General features: G+C 38.7%; 1 protein-coding gene across 1 annotated transcript in view; it reads left to right on the top strand.

Moving 5' to 3' along the window:
* The window catches only part of RHCG (Rh family C glycoprotein), a 315521-nt gene that overhangs the window by 161631 nt on the left and 139706 nt on the right, over window positions 1–14184 (top strand). Inside the window, exons 2-3 of the mRNA XM_044078306.1 lie at window positions 11453–11645; window positions 12351–12501. Coding sequence (XP_043934241.1) covers window positions 11453–11645; window positions 12351–12501 — 344 coding nt within the window. The remainder of the gene's footprint in view (window positions 1–11452; window positions 11646–12350; window positions 12502–14184) is intronic.

Below are 14184 nucleotides of genomic sequence, written 5' to 3'. Positions count from 1 at the left end.
CTCCCAGCTGACTTGACCCTAGAACCCTCACTAACTCAATTTAAAACAAACTCAAGAAATACTTCAAAACTCATTGGTTATGTCCTTGCCCTAACCCCGACTAGTGACCTCTCTATTACTTAAGTGCCTTACCTTCAACTACTTCTAACTTTTTTCTACCACACCATTTCAGGAAGGGTCAATTGTATAACTGCTGCTCAATCTGTCTTAATGCATTCACTTTGGAGCAGCTCAGAAAATGCTGCCTGCTAACTTCCACCATATGAACAACAGTGCAGACTGAGCTCATTTTCAGAAAATCCATTTGTAATACCATACAGAAAACAAATGTTCATAACTCTTTAAGTATAAAAGCTAGACTAAAAATGTAAATGTGAAAGTTGTTCAGCAGACACTGACCTTTCCAACAGTGTAAATGTTGATAGTGCATATCTAAGTCATTATTAAATATTTGCCAAGGAATGCTGATATTATGCATATTGTTTACCTTTTTGGAAACTCAAAACACAATATCTTGGGCAATATACCATGCAGACTCATACAATCTGTATTTAATTTGTTTGTATGAATGTCAGCTTTAAAATTATACCTTAACCACTACTGTGTGATGCTGCTTTATGGAGATATAAACAGAAATATGATTAATATAATATTTCTCATAACTGATAAATAAACAAAGCATAATATCTCATCACCTGTAACAAGCAGGGGCTACATATCAGTGTACAAGTTATGTGACTCAATGCCAGCTTCAAAATGATGCATCATTTGTGTCACCACCATGCTCCTTTGCAAAGATATGGGCATAATAATGAAAAGTATTGGAAATGTATAATTTTCATAATCCTACAAGACTAAGCAAACTGTGATATCTGTACATGTGTACAGTGCACAGACACAGTTCTTTTACCATGTTGTAAGGAGTAATACTGTCTTCAAAATGAGGTATTACTTGGCACACTGACATGTTCAAAATGAGGTATTACTTGGCACACTGACATGTTCCCTTACAAAGGGTTTACCAAAATATGAAAAATTTCATAATTTCCATAACCTAAGTCCTAAACAAACATTGATATCTGTACATGTATACAACAGACAGACATGGTTATTTTACCAAGTTGGAACTATTAATACTCTCTTCAAAATGAGGTATTGCTTAGCACACTGACATGCTCCCTTGCAAAATTATGAAAATAAATTCCTAATTTCCATAACCTAAGTCCTAAACAAACTCTGATATCTGTACATGTGTACAAAACACAGGCATGGTTCTTTTACCATGTTGGAACTATTACTACTGTCTTCAAAATGAGGTATTAGCACATGGACATGCTCCCTTGCAAAGTTATTTGCCAAAATATGAACAAAATTCACAATTTTCATAACATAAGCCATAAACAAACTGTGATATATGTACATGTGTACAGAGCAAGGCCACATTTCTTTTACCATGTTGTAAGGACTAATACTGTCTTAAAAATGAGATATTACTTAGCATGTTGACATCTTTCCTTAGCTAAGTCATTCACTAAAATATGAAACAATACCATCATTGTCATAACCTTAGTCCAAAAAAGTATTTTCCCATTTTGTAAGTACTAATACTGTTTTCAAAATGTGGTCTTATTTAGCATGTTGATATGTTCCCTAGCAAAATGATTTACCAAAAAATGAAAATTATAATTTTCATGGCCTAAGTCATAAACAATTTGTGATATCTGTACATGTGTACAGCACACAGATACACTTCTTTTACCATTTTGCAAGTACTGATACTGTCCTCAAAAAGTGGGTCTTTTACAGCATGTTAACATGTTTCCTACCCCAGTTATTAGCTAAAATATGAAAAAATATAATAATTTTCATAACCTGAGCTATAAATAAATTGTGATATCTATACATATGTACAGCATACAGACAAAGTTCTTTTACCATCTTGCAAGTACTAATACTGTCTTCAAAATGCAGTCTTAGTCAACATGTTGAAATTATTCCTACCACAGCTACATACCAAATTATAAAAACATATAATACATTTCATGACCTGAGTCATAAACTGTGATAGCTGATGACATCTTTCCCTACCATACCTACCAACCAGGAAAATCCTAACTGACGATTAGAGTGGCTGTGGGTACAAATTGTGGTAAACAAAAGCATTCTTGCTCTAGCCAAAATACTGCATGATTGGATACTGACAAGGGGATACAGAAATGACAGATGTAAAGAAAAAAAAAGCAAGCTCAGAACTGCTGCTCTACTAATGAAACCTGGGCAGGTATGGGGTTGAATGGCACTCGAGGCACCTTAAGTGTCCCATACCAGTGCTGACTACCCACTCAGACTGCTGATACCAGCACTGTCTCATGACTTCCTTCAGTGTCAGCAGTCTTCCTTAGCTCTATGTTTTCCATTTCCATCTGTTCTTTCAGTAATGGATATAAGGACTCAAAGGGGAACTAACCTGATGACTCTTGCCCTGACCTAAATACATTTACTTTATCTGGAGGGATGGAGAGTGACAGGAGAGTAATTCACAAAAAATATGAAACATATAACCACAATGGATACCTTTATCTGTATCTTACAATAAAAGATAATGGGGAAAAAAAGAAAAGAAAGAAATTGGGGAAGACTTCTGCATGACTCCTCAATGACAGAAACCAAAATCTAGCATGTTCATTCAACAATGTGATAATGACAGCTGGTAATGTAAATAGCAGTGACAGCTGCTGAGGGTTTTACCTGACAAGTGATAATGACTCGGTGTTCTATTGTAACTGCACACATTGACAATTAATAATGTGATAATGTCTTGCATTTCATTACTGCAAGGTCCATCATGCTCAGACACAGGTGACAATTGCTGCACATAACCTGTTGAGCAGAGACATTCATTACATTCCTGGTGCAGGTGTAATGTAAGACTGAGTCATTGCTATCTGTTAGAGAAAGACCAAAGTAAATTAATGAAAGTAGTATGACACTTGTATATTATTGAGCCCTCCCTCCCACTTAATTTCTACACATGACACACTAAGCTATAAATATTGTCTAAGATATATGGTTGTTCCATGCCATAATTAGAGTACAAGTAATAACATTTATCTCACTGATCATCCCTCTGATTAGAATCAGGCACACAAATAACAAAGTCAGAAATTTCTAAACCATCTGGTTGATCCATGTAAGAATTAGTCCAAAATAAAACTAACTTTTATCTCACTGAACCATCTATCTGATTAGAATTAGATGTATAAGCATTGGTAAGATCAGACCATAAACAAATTTCCCTGGACATCCATATCCGGTCCCCACCCCCAGCCAAGGAAATCACTGTAAAGAATTTCTCAAAAGCCAACTTTGCACTTCTCAAGACTGAGGTGGAATCCTTCAAAGCCCCTGGGCCAGAGGATAATACAGCCCAATCCGCAGAATCCTTTACAAATGCATTCTATGAGCACCTGCAGGAATACATGGATCGTGCTATCCCAAATAAAACCAAGACTCACTCCTCCAAAAACAGGAGACCGGTCTGGTGGACCCCAGCCATAAATAAACTATACAACAGAAGGAGGAAGCTATTACATGACAGAGCAAAATCCCAAAAAGGGAAGGCATCTCTGATCAGTATTAGCAAGAAACTTCGATCCCTCATAAAATCATCAAAGGCCAGTTTCGAAAGAAAAATTGCCCTAGACACTAAAGATAATCACAAGGCCTTCTTTAGTTATGTCAGGAACATGGGCGGAAACTCCCAGATATGCTCTGAATTGTTGCATAATGGTACAAAATATACCGAACCTACAGACATAGCCAACATCCTTCAGACAGATTCAGTGCAAACTTCTCCCCCCCTTTCCCCCCAAAGGAGCAAATGCCTATCCCAACTGAATGTAACCTCCCTGACATCACAGGTGCACAGGTGAAAGCTGCCCTCTCCAAAGCAAAAAACACAGCATCTATAGGACCGGATGGTGTCCCAGGCTGTGTCTTACATGAGCTCCAAGAAGAACTGAACTCTCACATTAAGTCACTGTTCAAACTTAGCCTTACTACAGAATATGTACCCAAAGAATGGCGTACAGCTGCAGTGGTCCCACTCCACAAAGGTGGTGCCACAACGGACCCCAGAAACTATCGCCCCATAAGCCTGACTAGTCTGGTCTGTAAAGCTATGGAGTGTATTATTATGGAACTCATAAACAAAGACATTGGGAGCCTCCAGACACTGGAACCTATCCAATTCGGCTTTGTTAAGGGCAGATCTTGCCTCTTAAACCTAGTTGATTTCTTTGAAACAGTTACCAAAGCCATAGATGAGGGCAAGGTAGTCCACACAGCCTACCTGGACCTCGCAAAAACCTTCGACACAATACCTCACTCAGGCATCATAAATAAGCTTACCAGCTTAAATATCAACCCCTATATCACAAGATGGGTTGCAAACTGGCTCAGAGATAGAACCCACATGGTCAGAATCACAGGTGCCATGTCCGAATCCAAACCAGTTACAAGTGGCATCCCACAGGGCTCAGTTCTGGGACCTCTCTTGTTCGGTATATACTTCTCTAAGGTTCAGGCTAACACAGGGGGGATTATGCCTGACAGAGTTCGCAGATGACTGCAAACTGGGGTCCATAATTGAATCTCCAGCTGGCACAAGCATCCTCCAAAAGGGTCTCACAGAGATGGATGCTTGGTGCCAGAGCCACGGCCTCAAGCTAAATGCTAAAAAGTGCATAGTCATCCCCTTTGGGAAAAACAAGGTGCCCACAAATTACCACATAGGTGGTAATCCATTAAGTATGGAAGAAGTAATTAGAGATTTGGGGACCAACGTAGATAGTAATCTCTCCTTTGATAATCACGTTGCCAAAGTGGTTAGAAAGACCTTCTATATAACCCACCTTATCATGAAAGGGTTCACATCTAGATCAAGAGAGGTCATTGTGCCTCTCTACTCGTCACTCATCAGGCCCATAATGAAATACAATGCCCCTTTTGGGATGTACCTTACTTGACACTTGCAGCAACTGGAGAGACCCCAAAAGTACCTCACCAAGAGGATCATGGGCTACAAACAGATGTCCTATGCAGCTCGACTAAAGAAACTCCAGCTCTACTCAAGTGCTTACCGCCTACACAGAGGCGATCTATGCCTGATGTACAAAGCCATGTCAAACCCAGAAGTAATGGACATGCTCCACCTCAAAAAATCCAAGTCCCTTAGAGCCACACACTCCAGGGACCTAAACCTCAGCACAAAACTAAATAGGACATGCTGGAGGACAGATTCATTTCCTAGAGACTCCCCTCAGTCTGGAATAGAATCCCAATTCATGTTAGACATAGCCCCTCATAGAACCTCTTCAAGCGAAATCTGGACGCGTGGATGGGAAATCGCAAATTCACCCCTGGGATCTCTTCTGTGTCCCTGCTAGACAGAGGTACAGTAAACTAATCTTAAAAGGGTACCTTCTGTGACCTACTTTACAGAGGCACAGTAGGCTAATCTAATAGGGAGGCGGAAGCCAAATACACTCTGGCTAGGCTTATAAATGCCCTAGGGCAGATAGCCTAGTATCTACCTATGAACCTATAAGTGACAAAGGCAAAGACAGGTGTTCCTATTCTGGAAAGGAGGGCTGATTCAGGTAGCACAGTGTCACAAACCCCATCAAAGTAGGGAATGCAAACACAAAAGTGACCTGGTATCTGCATTTCACTTGCAAATGCACAATTGCCTTTATTCATTATCTATCTATATCTATATCCATTATCTAGCTATATCTATATCCATATCCGTATCTATATCTATATCTATATCTATATCTACATCTATATCTACATCTATATCTATGTCTACATCTATATCTCTATTTCCCCTAATGATCTTCTGCAGCCTGTTCATGTATGCAAAAGCATTCCCCTGACCACCAAATGAAACATTTCTCCCAACAATACCTTCTGCACTCTATGTATGCACAAGCACTCTTCTGACTACCAAATAAAATATTTCCCCCAACAATCCCTTCTGCAATCTGTCCAGGTATGCACAAGCACTCCACTGACCACTAAGTGAGACATATCCAGTAACGATCCTTTCTGCAGTCTGTCCATGTATGCACATGGACTCCCCTGAGCACAAACTAAAGCATTTCCACCAGTGATCCCTTCTGCACTTTGTCCAGGGATGCACAAGCACTCTCCTGACCACCAACTGAAACATTTTCTCCAGAGATCCCATCTGCAGTCTAACTGGGAAAACATTTCCCTCAGTGATCCTGTCTGTAGTCTGTCCAGGTATGCACAAACATCCCACTGACAACCAAGTGAAACATTTCCTGAAACTATACCTTCTTCAGTCTGTACAACTGTGCATAAGCACTCCTCTGACCACCAATTGAACGATTCCCCCACCAATCTTGTCTGCAATCTGTCTAGGTGTGCAGAAGCATCCCCTGGACCCTCCCCCAATTATCCCCTTTGCAGTAGGTCCATGTATGCACAAGCAGTCTGCTGACCATCAAATTAATTTTTTTTATACCAAGGAGCCATTCTGCAGTCTCTCCAGGTATGCACAAGCACTCCCCTTACAATAAAATGAAACATTTTCCACCACACTCCCTTATGTAATCTGTCCATTGCATGCACAACCACTCCCCTGACTACAAAATGAAACATTTCCTCTAAGGATTCTGTTTGCAGTGTGTCCAGGTATGCACAAGCACTCACCTGACCACTAAATGAAATGTTTCCTCCAGCGATCCCTGTCTGTCTAGTTATGCATAATCACTGTCCTGACACCAAATTAACATTTCCCACAGAGATCCCTTCTGCAGTTTGTCCAGGTGTTCACAATCACTCTCATGACCACCAAATGAAACATTTACTCCAGTGATACCTTCAACAGTTTGTTCAGCTATGCACAACCTCTCCCCTAACCAGCAAATTAAACTTTTGTACAACAAACCCTTCAAAGGTATGTTCAGGTATGCACCCCTGAACACCAAATGAAACATTCCCTTCACTAACCCTTCAGTAGTCTTTCCAGATATGCACAAGTATTCCCCTTACCATTGAATTAAAATTTTCCTCCAGTAATCTTTTCTGCAGTCTGTCCATGACCACCAAATGAAACCTTTCACACAATGATCCATTCTGCAGTTTGTCCATGTATGCACAAGAACTCCACTGTCCACCAAAACCTGAATGTAATGTTATGTTTATATAACATTGAAAATAATGTTATGTTTTGTAAAGTGTTTTATAATATGCTAGTACTATATGTGCTAAATGCTGGTATTGTTTATGACTAATCTGCTTGAACCTAGCATTTACTAAGTGTTCAATGTGTATTATTATCTTGGAGCTTTTCTCCCTGGGCCTTCGCTGAAAATGGACATATATCCAGTCAGACTATCCCGGTCAAAAAATGTTAAATAAATAAATAAATAAAAATCAAGTCATGACCTCAAATGTTTCAGAAATAACATGGGGACCCACTCCAGTTGCCTTCAAGTGCAACACCAGTGGAAGATAACAATTCTCCAAAGTCTCATCAATAAGAATGAAATCTTAGCATTATTCAGGGGCATGATAGCATCCAAAAATGAGTTGAAACTAAGCACTCTTTTGATAAAACCAGACAATGCCTTAAATAAACAAGGAGGTACCCATTAATGTCCCCTCTGCTGACTAGCAATGCAGCTATAGACATGAGGGGATGCACAAAAATTGAGACTGTGCCTGAAAACATATTAACTGCCAGGAGAAAGCATCGATCTGGCACACAACCTGAAAATAGCAGCATGTGAGTGGAAGCTGAACAAGAATATTTTCCCAAGACTAACACAAAGATGGGGTGTGCCAGAAAGTGATCCCAGCAAAGAAAATGGAATACTAAAGAAATATTGCACCTGGACCAAAGACACCAAGGCCTGGAGGATGGATGCATTCTTCTTTTAATGGACAGGTGTACTTCTATATGCTTTTCCTCCCATACCTCTCATCCCAGGTTATTAATAACAACTGTGGAGGAAGGGCCAAAGGTGATCCTAACTGCGCAATTTTGTCCAAGGCAGCATTGGTTCCCAATGATACACAGTATGAGCAGACAGGGGTCATGGGCACTTCACAGCAGGTGAACCTGTTGACACAGAATAGGGGAATAACAGTGCACCCAAATTTGAGCACCCTGCTCGTAACAGCATAGATGATTTGAGCCTTATCAATTAGGGAACACTTTTAGACAAGGACATCCTAGCCATTTTGAAAGAGGCTCGGAAGCCCAGTATAAGGAAATCACATTTCTCAAACTGGAAGAGATTCTCTGTATGGTGCCATGCCAAGGGCCAACAATCTTTGCCAGCAAGAGCTACCATTGATACTAACTAAGTTTGCTGAGATCTTTACAAAATGGCTGTCTTATTCTCCCATTAAAATTCAAGATTCTGATATATCTACATGTCTTCCCATGCAGCCAACTCTGTTTTTTAATCCTATGACAATGCAATTCTTTAAGGGCATAATCCACCTCAGACCCCTAAGAAAAAGGCCTGAGACCTCAACTTTGTTTGGAGAAACTTTCTCTTCCATTCTTTTAACCACAGTGTCTACAGATATAAAGATTTTAGCTCTGAGTTGCATGCTGTTATGTGTTCAGAACCTGTTCTCACCTCTCACTCTGACAGAGTATTCTTGATAACCATCTTATTCTTTATGCCTAAGGTGGTCACTGACATCTCTCTGAATCAAACTATTTTTCCCAAAACCACAAAGCAAGGAAGAGAGGACCCTTGACACTTTGGACATCTAATTGCAAATCAGTTATTACTTGAACAAGGCAAAGCATTTCAGAAAATCAGATCAAATGTCTGCGACCATATGTAATAAACTGGGCATATCTAATAAACTTGGCAGTCCAGTCAACAATCAGACTATTTCCAAATGGATCTCTAATTTTATGAAATTTGGTGAGAAACACCATGGAAAGCAGGTCCCACAACATATCAGGTCACATTCCACTAGAGCTATATCAGCTACTCCTCCCTTACTCAGGGGAATTTACCAAAGAAATCCCAGAGTCAGCCGCATGGTCCTCAATTCATGCTTTTACCAAATACTACACCATGTTCTCTTGTTGTCGAGTTAGAGCTGGGCTCAGCTCTACAGTTTTATAGGGCCTTCTAGCTTTGCCCTAGTTCTTTCTACCAACCTCCCAACTTTAGCTTTGGAAATCCTTCCAAGGTGTTATTATTGCAACAATGAAACATGACAAACGTAGTACAGTTGTGCCTGCTTACCATATATGTAGATATTCCAGTGTCTTCACTCTTGCAGTAGACTTGCTCTCCCTATATCCCCCTCTTTCTAAGCTATGAGTTGGGGTTAGCATCCTATTCCTTATCCTTTAGGATCCCTTCCTCAGCTTTGATCCCCTTTTCTAATCTCCGGTTCAGTGGCTGTACTAGGGCATTATGGGTGTTGGTGCTCCTGGCCTAGGATTTGAGGAATAGGGCTCCAGTCCTGGGTCAAGGAACAAAGATCTGAGAAAATGGCCCTGGATGGTGACCCTTATACCCCAACATTCTGATGTCAGAGGGGAGAGTTCTCTGCTGGGACTAGAGGAGAGGACACAGTCTCTGGTTTTCAGGCTGGCCAGGGGCCTCCACAACAGGAAATCCCCAAGTAATTATTATTGTAATAGTGAAGACACTCAGATATCTACATTTTTGGTAAGTAGATACAACTGTACTATGCCTTAGCTGCTATGACCTAATTGTGCAATGAAGTTAGTAGTAAATACTGATAAATATGCTGTTGCAGAAAACTGGATGAGAATTACTGCTGTGTTGCTTGAATTCTATGTATGGCACTGTTTTTTTTATTTCAATTGCGGTTTTAATATGGTTAGAAGAGGTGCAGTATTACTGTTATTAGTGCTTAAATTCCATGTTCAATGGGTCAGGAAACACAGTACAGACATTTTTAGAAAGATGTAGTTGGCTACTACAGTCACAAGATATGTTGTGAAGAAAGGCCTAAAAAGTCAAACTTAGTTGTTTTTCTGGATAATATCAGTATCATCTCAATACTTTTATCCAGTAAAACAGGAATAACTCCAGGACAGGACTGCAGAAAATGCTATCAACTCAACTCAGCACGGCAATTGGTAAGCTAGAATTAATGTTTTTTTTTAATGGATAAACTTAATGGCTTTATGTGATGTGAGGTTCGGATATACCATTTTGTAATGTGTATAACAGTATACCTAAATGGTCAATGATCATATTTTTCAAAAGGTTGAGCCTCCTGCTTCTACTATAATCCAGCAGGACCTCCTGCTTCAACTGGATACCATCTGTTTTCACTGCTTCCTTTCCCCGAAAGATAAACATTCATTGTAGCACAACAGTACCAATTGTCAAAAGCCACTGTTTGGATATATGGAATTTTTGCACTAAGTCCATGTATAATTAACAGATTTCTCTAGTGCTTCCTAGAGTCAGACAAAAGCATGTGCCATATTTCTTCAATTTATCTTTATCCTAGTAATGCTAATATTTGGAAGAGCAGGCTCTTCGAACTGAAATTGTTGTGTTTTCATTCAGTAACCACATCTTGTAAGAAGATGAAAAAAGTGTGAATAAATAATTTGTTAACATAGATGTATCTTGGCAGGCTATGGTAGCAAATGTGGTCCATTTATAAGTGAACTCTTTTCTCCTGAGACAGCAACTTGTATATGCTAGACTGCTAAGTTACAGCACTGACTTAATATTCTCATTATTCAAACAGCAGTGGGGATTTTTTTTATTTTTGTTTTCTCAGTGTAGACATTTTAAAGGCAGGTTTTTTCTTGCAGTTCTTCATTTTGAATGCAAGAGAATATTTATTTATCTGGTCTGAAAGTTGAAACCATGGGATAATCTACTCAAAGTATCTTGGAGTGATTAAATACAAAGTAGGGCTACTTTCATTTAGTTGACTACTTAATAAAGTGTTCTTCTGTGACCTTTCAGTGTTCCTTATTGCATCAGATACCTTTATACTGACATTCAGTGTATAGTATTCTAGTCTGGTTGCTTTATTATGAGGTTCTCATTTTTCTACATAAACCAGGTGGTAATTGTTATTTGGTCTAATTTTATGATTTTGAATGCCAGTTGTTAGATTTGAGCTTCCATGGAGGCAATATGAGATTTTATTTCAATAAGTTGTCCATTAATCTTTTTCAAGGAGGTCAGGAACATCTAAATATTTTGCAGTATTTCTTATGCCCGAATTCCTTCTCCAAATGTCAGTGTGTGTATTTTCATATTTCAGGAAATGACATCTCATAGATCAAAACTGATCATTATTGGGGGTGGGAGGCATATGTATAACTAGCTAATACATTAAGATAATCATTTATATACATTAATCATCATTTATCTTTTTACAGGTTTCCAGGATGTGCATGTGATGATATTTGTGGGATTTGGGTTCCTGATGACATTTTTACAGAAGTACGGTTTTAGTGCAGTGGGTTTCAACTTTCTTATTGCAGCATTTGGAATCCAGTGGTCTCTGCTCATGCAAGGGTGGTTCCATTCACTTGATTACAATGATGGAAAAATCAAGATTGGTGTTGTAAAGTAAGCATGTATTTTCTTTCTTTCTTTCTTTCTTTCTTTATCTCTTTCTTTCAGTGGTATACTCCTAGAAACAGTATGTAGAATCGGTATAACATGTAGTGGCTTTGACTGCAATTGCAATTAGAAATTAAATTGTTCTTATTAGACCTATCAAATGACATTAGTTAGAAAAAATAGAGTATCAGGTGATGTTAGAAGTCATAGGTCATCAACTAAATGCATATAATGAAGTCATAACATTGCCAGACTTGCATTTTCTACAGTTCCCTCCTTGTGCCATATTGTTGTGCATGTACAATAAATGCCTTCAGATGCATACAAATGTTTGTTTCTTAACACAGCATTTGTTATCCTGCATATGCATGTACCATTTGGGTGGTAGGACTTTTTTTCACATTTTTTTTCAATCTGCATAGTTTCATCGCAGACATTAGGAAAGGTAGCACTGTGTATACATTTGAGTGATTAAGTGTTGTTATCAGTAATTGTTACATGCGCATTACTAGAATTAGGTTTGCTTGGGGAACTTTTATACGGTTCAATGCAAATAATTTCAGTAGGATAGGAAATACTGAAGCTGAATAGTATGCAGGAAAACAAGAAAATAGTCAATTGCTTGAAGCATTGACAGGTCTTTCATGCAAGTTATAGTGAAATTTGTATATGCTTCCTCCAATAAAATATATTGTTTTTTTTTATTTTTAGCCTTATAAATGCTGACTTCTGCACTGCTTCAGCTTTAATTTCCTTTGGAGCTGTTCTTGGAAAAGCCAGTCCTGTTCAGCTTTTACTAATGACCCTTTTTGAGGTTACCCTCTTTGCAGTTGATGAGTACATTGTCCTGAACCTTATTCAGGTAAGGTTTTAATTATTTCTGATTATTTAAACTGTTCATAAATATCCTCCAGAAGTCTGAAAACTGCATGCAATGTAAGATTCCTAAACAGTGTTGAACATATGCTAACATGAATGTAGAAGTCTCCATCTGCCCCTGAAATTGTATAGCAAAATCAGATTATGCAAACTGTAGAAGGTGACTACTTTTTCCAAAGCATTATAATTTGTTTACTGACCAACAATATAAGTTCCCTGGTAGGAACAAGCATTGGAGCTACAACTCAGTCAAAAAAAAAAAAAACTGGGTGATGCTCTGAGTGTTAAATATGGTGCCCAGAGTAACCATCAATTTAACTAGTAAAAAAGCTATTAACAGTCCCAGTAGCACTGAAGAGATGTTTATACACCCTGACACCTTTCTTAACTATAACTGTACTACTTCTGCATTGTTTCAGTCCCTGTGTTGATATTACTTCAAATTATTAAGCCCATGTGATGCATTCATTAGTGTCACCATTTTATTTGCCTTTGTCATTTTGTTTGTTTTATTGTAAAGGATTGCTTCTGTAGCTTACCCTTCTACCAGTTTCTCTTTCTAATATATGTCTTGCTTGATGATTTATTGGTGATGTTTCAGATAGATTAAAGCTGTCATCAGCTTCACTGGCTTGTTTAGCCTCTTGGCTGAGGACATTTCTTGTCATACTCTTGCATAATTATTATCACTCATTTTTCCTAAGATGGTAGCCTTATTTAAAATAATACTATTCTGCTTACATATCTGGAGATAGAGGTAATGCCATTGATTGTTACTAATTAAGTCTCATTTTTTGCGGATGAAATAAACATGATATAAAAGTAAATAAATCTTGATATAGAATAAACCAAGTTAAGAATAATGCTTTGGTTCATAAAGAATAAATTCATCACATAGTGCTGCCCATGCAACAAATAAATTAGGTGCCCCTGATATCACAGCAGTGGCCTCCTCTATCTGTTCTGAATAGCTTGTCCATTCAGGTTGTATAGAAAGCTTCATATCATACTTTGTGCACAAGATGTTCATTCCCCCATGTAAAATGCAATAATTCTCATTATCCAGGATCCTTAGTCTTCTTACTCCCAATGCCTGACCTTTCCATACCCCCCTTTTAGATATATTAATGTTCATTGCTCAGAGGCACCCCCCTTCCATTCCCCTGTAATTATATTAATATTCTTTGTGCAGGAGGTTTCCCATGCACCTCTGTCCCTTTAAATACTACATGGTATCACTATGGAATAGCATTCCTACACACTGTAAACAGCGAAGTTATAAATATGATACTTGTGGTACTCCTAAGAACACAATTTGCATGTAGCTTTTTTGCTGTGGTATCATATACCCAGCATAACACGTGAGCCAGCCTACATAGCATATGAAACACATAGCAGGAGACAGAGGCCAGCCAGTCACTGAAGTCACACCTAAGGGCATGGTGATCCTCTTTTCCTCACTAGAGATTTTCAATGAATTTCTTAAACAGATGGTGTATTGGAGAAAATCACCTCAGGTGCTAGGACTGCAGTACTCGGAGGTATTCTGTACTGTTATGAAACACGGTCAGTTCCAGCACAAAGGGGATCCGTGGATTTATAAATGAGAACAGTGTAGTAGGAGGGTCACTAGAGTTCTGTTTTACTGTAAATAAATGTATTCAGC

The sequence above is a fragment of the Protopterus annectens genome, chromosome 7.part0, assembly GCF_019279795.1.
Source record: "Protopterus annectens isolate FY-2018-M chromosome 7.part0, PAN1.0, whole genome shotgun sequence".
Taxonomy (NCBI): Eukaryota; Metazoa; Chordata; order Ceratodontiformes; family Protopteridae; genus Protopterus; species Protopterus annectens.
Note: the sequence above shows the minus strand (reverse complement) of the source record. Positions and strands in the feature narration are given on the sequence as shown.